Below are 9,441 nucleotides of genomic sequence, written 5' to 3'. Positions count from 1 at the left end.
CCGTGGCAATGGGGCCTGCGGCTGGGGTGCCACGGGCCCGCCTGAGCCGCTCCTTCCTCCGCAGACCTGCCGGGACGATGACTTTCCAGTGGACGGCAGTTGCCACCTTTCTGTACGGTGAAATAGGAGTAATTCTCGTGCTCTGCCTGCCGTTTATTTCTCCGCTGAGGTAGGACTTCAGTGTGCTGGACAACCCCAGCTCTGTCTTGTCACCGAATTCGGGTTTATTTTACATTTTTGTTTTTATAAACACTGAGTTTTGCTGCATCTTAAACTAACAGTGAACTAAGCTGAAGGAATGCTGTTCGGGACTTGAGCATCAGGAGTTTCAAGAATCATAAGCCTCTTTTAAGGAACCTTATGTTTGCTTTACACACACTGCTGATTCATCCGAGCAGCAGTTGGGGTTCCCAGGATGAGCCCCATTGCTTTGCTTCAGCAAGTGGGACGTCGTCTCCCAGTCTTCTCCCGGGGGCTTTTGGAGTAGCCAGCGTACGGGAGGGCATCTGGCTTCCCTTGCTATGAGCTCAGTAAGAAAGGAGAGGATGGTGCAGCCTTTTCGGGAGTTGTTTGTCAAGTTTGGGAGGAGCAGCTTTACAGCGTTTTGGTGTGCACTAGGCATTGTGGGTGCTGAACACGTAAGAGACATCTGATATTCAAAGCTAACCGCATACAGCGTGTGTAAGGGCTGTAAGAAATTTGTGATCATTTGTTTTAAAAAATGCAGACTTCAGCTTGATGCAAAAGGTTCAGGACTACTGAAATAAAGGCCTCTATAAACTTATATGTAGATTAGGAAAATAATAACACTTCTGGAACACAACACAAACATTAAGAAAAATAATTCATTCTTGTAAAATAAATGTCCTTAGTAAGGGAAAGAAACAAAATGTGTTAATTACTCTTATTGTATGCAAAGGCCTGGCTTACAACCTTATCTTAAGATTGTTTCCTGTAAGTAGCTCCTAAAATTTGGTAATGTTATTTTTATTTCTTACAAAGAAAGCTAGCTTCTCTACAAGAAGCAAGAGAAACAGAGTTATGATTTCTTTCCAGAATATCAGTAATTCTAAAAAAAAACCCAAAAACCACAAAACCTGAAAAAAACCAAGTAGGATAAAACCTTAAAGCTTTTAAAAAAAATTGCCACTGTCTCAGTGTGGTGTAAAAACTGTTACATGTTTGTTTTCTGCATCTTCAGATATATTTAGAATGAAGAATGCAGCTTTTATGGTAATATGCTAAGGAACAAAACCTAAAACAAAACCGTGGAGAGTCTGAATTTAACTACATAAACCTGTGGAAGAGTCTTCAAAACAGTTGGATCATCCACAGCCGATATCAATGATTAGTCATGTTTCCTCAACTTCAGAAGTTGAAACTGTTCTAAAATCTAATTCAACCTCTGATTTTTACAAGCTGGCTTGTGAGGAGTTCAGCATTTCAACATAGATTATTGAGTTCTTGTATTTTCTGTTGTTTTCCAATCAAAAGTGCAACTGTATGTAAGAAGGGAGAAGTATTATGGGAGTTGTAATCATCAGATTATTAATGGCTTATGTGAGGAAACTAGCTGCAAGAATTTCTTAAGGCTGATTACACATGCACATTACATTGGGAGTACTGAAATAGGTTTCACTTATGACATAAATAGGGCTTGAATCCAGTCTTTGTGGCTGAAAAGCAAATTCATAACCTGCAGTGTTACCAAAATTTATTCAAACATTAAACACAGGATAGATTTTTGCCCTTGGTTTGTAGCATTCAGCTATTCCTTTGAACAGTGGTTTCTGAAAGAGTGAAATAGCTTTATCCTTTATGTGACATGTTCAATTATCTTGTTAACAAAACTGTCACAGGAATCTTGTGGGGTTAAAGATTAGATTTAGCTGCTGTGACAGTACTGGAGGGCAGCAGTTCTGCCTTGCGCATCTTGGTGGCCTGGGAGCTGGTTCTGTCAAAGCGGTAAATCATGCACGATTAACGACAGACATGAAACTGCTGTTCTTTAAAGTTTTGATTTACTCGCTTGTCACTCTTAGATTGTTTGCCTCTTTTGTGCCTGCATGGTTTTTGGATAATGAATTCCTTTTCAAATTTGCTAACAAGCTTTTAAGTTCCTGGGAAATAAATAAATTGACAATATAAAAATATAAGTACGCAAAAAGAACTGTACTGTCAAGTGCGGTACATCTGTAGAGGTGGCCACTATTATAATTTGGAAGGATTATATTTATGTGACTTCTGTCACCAAAAGGAAATGCAGCATTAATAAATGTTGTCCTGGTTTCAGCAGGGATAGAGTTAATTTCCTTCCTAGTAGCTGGTACAGTGCTGTGTTTTGGATTTAGGATGAGAACAAAGTTGATAACGCACCGATATTTTAGTTGTTGCTAGGTAATGCTTACACTAGCCAAGGACTTTTCAGCTTCCCATGCTCTACCGACTGAGAAGGCTGGAGGTGCACAAGAAGCTGGGAGGGGGCACAGCCAGGACAGCTGACCCAAACTGGCCACAGGGATATTCCATACCATGTGACGTCATGCTCAGTACATAAACTGGGGAAAGCTGGCCGGGGGGGCCGCTGCTCGGGGACTGGCTGGGCATCGGTCGGCGGGTGGTGAGCAATTGCATTGTGCATCACTTGTTTTGTGTAGTATTATTGTTATTATTATTATTATTATTTTATTTCAATTATTAAACTGTTTTTATCTCAACGCACGAGTTTTTCTCACTTCTACTCTTCCAATTCTCTCCCCCATCCCACAGGGGCGGGGTGTGTGTGAGCGAGCTGCTGTGTGGTACTTAGTTGCCGACTGAGGTTAAACCACGACAAATGTGAATGTTGATACTTGTTGAGGAAAAATAAGTGTGAAAATATAACATAGGAAGACTTTGCAGTAAAGAGATATTATTTGTAGCCTGAATATAACTTGGCAGTATAGTTGGTCTAAGGTCATGCCTCAAAAGAATCACTTCTTAAGAGGAGATCAGTATGAAACTTGGAGAATTGCATGTTTAAAGAGTTAGCAAGTTGGCTTCGTTTGAGTTGTAGCTTGGTTTAATTAAAGTAAGCTTTTCGGTTGATACATACTATGACTGTCTGCTATAAAGAATTCAGATTATAGTAAAAGACTTAAATGAGTTTTTTGCACATACAGTGCTAAAATATTTTAATTCTTGCTGGTGCAGAACCAGAAGGAACCATTGGAGATGATGCTACAGTCTAATTTAGATTAGGTTCATAGTAGGTTGGAAACTGCTTTGTTAAAGGACAAATTTTAACAGTCTGGAGAATGTAGAGACTCTTAACAAAAGTTGGAAATTTTACCTGATATAATCAGACGGTGACTAGCATGCCTGTGTTACATCCCTAATGGCATACCTAGGTATTACTTCATTAGTGCAGTAGCACTGATTCTAACCTGCAGCAAAGGTTAGGAGCTCTGTAGCTGCTCTGTTGTTGTCTCTTGTGGGTTTCAGTTCATTTGAGCACATTAGATGTTCATTTGTGCTGCAAGTGTGAATTCTTGCAGAGCCCTCCATGCGGTAATATTGAATAGGCAATTGATTGTTTAAACAAACAAAAAATAATGGTCTTCACCACCATTGGGCCTCTGAAGTTGCTCCTTAGCCAAGAAATTTATGCTCTTGAAAGAGGTTTTAACACTTGACAAAATATATACATGAGACTTGTCCTTTTGTTGTCATTTGCAAGTTAGAATGTAATAACAATCCTTATACTTTATAATTATGCAGATTCATCAATGTAAAAGATAAGCCTTCTGAAGAAGGATGGTAGAGACAATCTTAATTTGTGGAGGTTTTTTTTTTTTATTTGGCAACAAGGAGTGTAACTGGGTAGAAATAAAAATGATGGAATGGGTTTTACAGTCTTTACCCCATCCCTGAGTTTATTGTAGACAGGACCCAACACAAAGTAATGCTAGCCAAAGTAAAAGCTAAAATAAACGTATCTGGAGAGTACCTGCTATTGTGCGAGAAGTTTTCAAGTTGAACCAACTGTCTGCCTGTATTGACAAGAAACAAAAAAAAGACAAGCAAGTTGTATTGTTGGAAAAGTTACGTATACCTAAATTATACTGCAGTTAAAGCAGCTGTTTAAAGCTGACCTTACATGTCTCGTATCAATAACAAGGCTCTCTTCTGTGGGGTTATGATGCTCTTCTTTTAGTGTTTAATTATTTTTTAATAACACAATGCTATTTTACAGATGGCAGAAGATTTTTATGATTCCTCTATGGAGCAAAATGGCAGTTTTTTGGAACAAGATGTTCCTTACAATAATAGTTTTACTGATCGTCTTGTTTCTTGGTGAGTGTTAAATAATTTCTTAACAAATGGGGAAAAAAAAAACGGTATATGGAGTTCACGGCACTAGATTAATTGAAAGGATTCAAGCCTAATGTAAATCAGCTAATTTGTTTAAAAGTTCCACAGTAGACTGGAAGAGGAGAGCGCTTATACTGCATTTGTGTTGGGAATCCAAATGCAATAGTAATGTAGTAGTGAATGAGGAGGGAAAATGGAGCTTGGTCTAGGCTGCTACTTGGTTTCACTTTCTCACACAAGTAAATGAACTTGAAATGTTTGATACCAGAATTTGGCTGAGCTGCTCAATATGCAGTAGATGGCACTCTTTCTCTTGGTTGCTGTTGAAATAGAAGACCAGAAAAATATGTCAAAGCAGTAGGCTATTCAAGTACTTTTGCTCAGCACAGATACAAAACAGCTGTTGGCTACATTTGTTATGAGTAGATCCTAAGGTCTATCAAGTAGGAGTAAAGCTTTAGTGAAACTGCACCTTGAATGACGACCATATGCCTGACTGATTTCATTTAATGTCTGTCTTGACTGTTTTGTGTGGTTTGTGTGGTAAGTATCTCCTGTATTTCATTGATGGAAATTGTTTTCCTGTGTTTCAGTGATAGTAGTTGTTCTCCTCCATGGATAGAAGTGTTTCAAGCACCTTACAATGAAAATGCTATTTAATTCCAAGCTACTTAAAATACAAAGAAAAAATACGTGGTTTTATTGTCTGCTGAGAGAAACATACAGATGCACTACATATATAACAAAGTCAGACTAGACCGCAATACTATATTCCTAATATTAAAAAAAGTACTGGAAATGCACATAAACTTTTTTTTCATTTCAGATGATCTTTTGTATTATCTTTAGAAGTAGATCCTTCAGTAAATGGCTTAAGATTGAGAACTGATGGATTTAATTTACTCTCCTTAAAAACCAATTGAAAACTTTGATCAAAATTTGCTTTTGAGTCGGTGATGATTATTGATTTTGTGGAAAGACAGATTTGGGCTAAAGTAAAGCAGTGGTGAGATGCTTGCCCCATAGCATAAGATGATAGGTTACTGCAGGACTAGAATCTTCCCATGGCACAGGAATATGGACTTTTGTTTGGTCTTAGTCTTTGTTGCATTGTTTGACATTTTACTTCAAATCTTTTCTTTTTTTCCCCTCTCTAAATAACTTAAGAACATAAGAGACAGTCATAAGTGATATTTACTCTCACGTGCTTTTCTGAGGAGTTGATTTTGTCTGCTTAGAGAAATGCAGCAGCAATTTAATAACACACGTCCGAAATATTCTGCAAGAACTGATGATGTGTCATGAAATGTGTATTTTTGTTGATGTGCGAGGAGGAGATTTTAGGTGCTCTATGGCCTTAGGTATGTATGATGACCTTAAGTTTACAGATTGTAATACGAACTCTTAACTGGGCTTAGCTTTTGTTTTTATGTAGGCATAAGTCCTAATTAATTATTTTGTCCTTTGAAAAGTGTTGGCAGTGTATTGGTCCTTCTGCAGAACTATCAGGAGTATATGATGGATGAAAGGAAGCTGAAAGATGGATGAAAGGCAGATGAAAGAAAGCTGAGGTGTAGCTTACCCCCTCTGTTTTGTTTATGTTCAACACTGTTACTACAGTATTCCTGTTTTGATGGATGTTATAGAAATAATTTTTTCCCTCTCTGATTCAAGTATAAAGTAGATGCTTCATTACTAAAATACATGCTTATCTTAACAAATTCCATATGAGGCAAATACTTCAGAAGGCATCTCTTCTTTTTGCCTTCTCTTTCTCTTTTCTCACTGTTTGTCCACTGGCTGGATTTTAATTCGGTTGTCAGCAGTGACATTTTGACGCTGTCTGTAGGGACTCTGGTAGCATTTGTAGAATGTGTTGCTTTGGCCTGATCCCTGGTGGCTGGGTGCAAGTGTTTGAAATGACTGTTCAAGCATGTTTTGGGCAATGATTTGGCATATCTCTGAAAATATGTTATATCGCTTCAGTGATTTATCAAGACCTATCTTTAAAATGTATGGATAACATAAGTGATGTCACTATTTCTCCTGTGCCTGTTTGCTGAACAGAAAGTCCAAATACGTATTTCTGGTACTATGTCTGGCTTATCATACGTGCATACCCAGAGATGTGAATAAGAACAAACTGTTTTTGTTTGCAGATGCTGTTAGAGAAGTTAAGAAGTACTCAGCTGTTCATGTGAATGAGAAGGCTGCAAATGTCAATGCCAATGCATTTGATCATATTCAGATGAAACTCTTCCGATCGCAAAGAAACCTCTATCTCTCAGGTTTTTCCTTATTTCTTTGGCTGTAAGTATAACATTTTTCTAATTTCGACATAGCATGTTTCTTACAGGAACTATCACACAAAGTAATGCAACTATAAAAAAGATCAGAAGTCCGATTTCAAGAGATTAAAGAATTGTGAGCAGACTGGCTATGAGGCAAGTAAGATCAGTAAGATCTTACAAATGTTTGAAGATTGGAAGGATATGTGAGCAACACATAAAAAGAAACATTTTGAGTGTTTGAGGAAACGTATTTTGCAGGAGAAGTTTCTTCAGGGAATACTCATTTCCTTCCTTAAACTTATGTCCTATGTTTTGCTTGTTTTGAACACTGAAAACTGAAATAAAAAAAAACTCAAAAACTAAAGTACTGTTAAAATAATATGTTGCAAGAAGGTATTACTGCATCCTGCTGTGTTAAGAAGCAAAGCTTGAGTCTGACTTGAACCACTTCATCTAGAGCTCAAAGTTAGGAACTCTAGGATAAGGAGAGTTTCAGATACTATTTCAGATCAAGCACTTTGTGGCAACTACTGTGATATTATGATCTTAAGTGCAGTATCCCTTTCAGGATGTTTAAATGCAGCTAATAAAACAGGGTAATGGAAAGGACAGTTCTGTACTGCCCAGCAGTAGCAGTCAAGACTACCTATGAATCTTCACAGTAGCCATAACAACCTGCAGATCTTAGCTAGGCAAGGAGCACATGAACTAATTGGACACAGATAATGTGAATGAATGGAAACAGACATGTTGGTCAGTCGATTTCCTATTTGTACATTTTTATGGTGACGCTGGGAAAAGAATGCTGGCCCTCTTTTGAATTCCTTCAGTGAGCTGCTTGACATTGCCTAGATACACAAGAGGAACACAGAACAAGGAGATGCCTGGAATCAGAATTCTGACAAACTTCTTCCCCTTGGAGTGATGTATGGCCATTTTAGCTGATCATTGAGGAGCATTGTACATAAAGAAGTGTCAACGAAAAATTTGTACAAAACTTGAGCAGGAAAACTTTGGAAAAAACAAAGGTGGCCGTAGCCTTGCACAACAGTGATAGGTATGCATCATGCTCTTTGTCTTCCTTCAGAAAGGTTAAGTAAATATGCACGAATATGTTTGTGATCTCTGCTCCAAGAGAGGAATAGCTGGATTGTGTCCTACACTAGAGTTGGAAGCTGGTCCCACAGGATCCTATTCCCACTTGGCTTTCAAGGAAGAAAACTTGTCAGGTGGCCCTAATAGATTTTATTGTGGATAAAAGTTCTGCTCTTGGAAGAGGTTTGCTTGAGGCCTTTTTTTGGGCTACTGGCCTTTCACCAAGATTTAGAAGAAATAAATGCTCCTGCAGTAGTGGCTAGATCAAAGGACACTTCTTAGTAGAGCTATTCTGCTTATCCATTAAACAGGCATAATGTCTGTCAGAGAAGGGGAAAAAGTGTTCCTTGGGTTGCCTTATCCTACATTGCTACTACCATCACTCAACCAAGTTAAGACCACATGTAGGTGTGAATGGGTACTTTGATGTCCCTGGTTCATTCTTTGGGTCAGTTTTGATTCATTTTAGCACATCAGCCAATAGGAGAATTCCAGAAGAATGGTAGATGGAGATTGCCAAGATGGAGGAGGCTGGAAGCTTGTCACTTCCAGCAACACAACAAAAGCTCTTCTCCATCTATGATTCATCAATTGCAGAACACTGGGTACAGGTGAGGAAAATAACCTCCGGTCAGTGGAGGTACTGGGGCCAGCTGAGCCTTCATCTACCAACTTTCTGCACGGAAAAGAGGATGGTCATAGTTACCAAAGACTGTCCCCTAGGCGGGACAGAGGCACCCATCTGCTAATCTGACTTGGTGTCTTGGGAGATGTGGAGAGGCTGCCAAGGCTTGTCTGGCGTCCTGTTACCCTGTGCTGAACCACAGAGGGATGAGAAGGGCTGAAAACAAAATGAAAGCTAAAGAAAACATGGGCCCACTGCTCAGTGGGTCAGGGGACCAAATGACAAAGGATATGGAAAAGAGTGAGACCTTGAGTGTCTCGTTACCAACCTTACATTACATTGTTTCTTACTGGTAAGGTCTGCTGTTTGGCCTCCCAATTCTCTGGGCCTTCTAGGAGAGTCGGCGGGAATGTAACATTACCCACAGTAGCAGAAGATGCAGCTAGGGAGTACTTAAGCAGAGTGGACATGTGCAAGTCCGTGACATCCTAGGATGTGATGTATCACTAGCCCTTGTTCTCGTGGGGGAACTTCCTGGACATCTGCTGGAAATACAACACGGCAGAGAGGAAGTAGTCTAGGAGGTTCCTGGAGTGTGTGGAAGACAACTTCCTGACACAGCTGGTAAGGGAGCCTACCAGGGGAGGTGCATCACTCGACCTGCTGTTTACAAACAGAGAAGGACTGGTGGGAGATGTGGTGGTCGGAGGCCGTCTTGGGCTTAGCGACCATGAAATGATAGAATTCTCCATTCTTGATGGAGTAAGGAGGGGGGCCAGCAAAACCGCAACCATGGACTTCCGGAGGGCGGACTTTGGCCTGTTCAGGATGTTGGTTGAGAGAGTCCCGTGGGAGACGGTCCTGAAGGGCAAAGGGGTCCAGGAAGGCTGGACGATCTTCAAGAAGGAAGTCTTAAAGGCGCAGGAGCAGGCTGTCCCTGTACGCCGTAAGAAGAACGGGCGGGGAAGACGACCGGCCTGGCTGAACGGGGAGCTCTTGCTGGGACTCAGGAAAAAAAGGAGAGTTTACCGCTTGTGGAAGAAGGGGCAGGCGACTCAAGAAGAGTACAGGGATCTC

At 40.0% G+C, this 9,441-nt stretch overlaps 1 protein-coding gene across 1 annotated transcript in view; it reads left to right on the top strand.

Annotated features, from left to right (window-relative positions):
- Window positions 1-68: 68 nt before the first annotated feature.
- BCAP29 (B-cell receptor associated protein 29) overlaps window positions 69-9,441 on the top strand; it is a 27,202-nt gene continuing 17,829 nt past the window's right edge. The window contains exons 1-3 of the mRNA XM_009289031.2: window positions 69-169; window positions 4,235-4,335; window positions 6,513-6,663. Coding sequence (XP_009287306.1) covers window positions 78-169; window positions 4,235-4,335; window positions 6,513-6,663 — 344 coding nt within the window. The 5' untranslated portion in view covers window positions 69-77. The remainder of the gene's footprint in view (window positions 170-4,234; window positions 4,336-6,512; window positions 6,664-9,441) is intronic.

Source organism: Aptenodytes forsteri, unplaced genomic scaffold (assembly GCF_000699145.1).
Source record: "Aptenodytes forsteri isolate BGI_AS27 unplaced genomic scaffold, ASM69914v1 Scaffold137, whole genome shotgun sequence".
Lineage (NCBI taxonomy): Eukaryota > Metazoa > Chordata > Aves > Sphenisciformes > Spheniscidae > Aptenodytes > Aptenodytes forsteri.
This window is presented reverse-complemented; position numbering and strand designations above follow the sequence as displayed.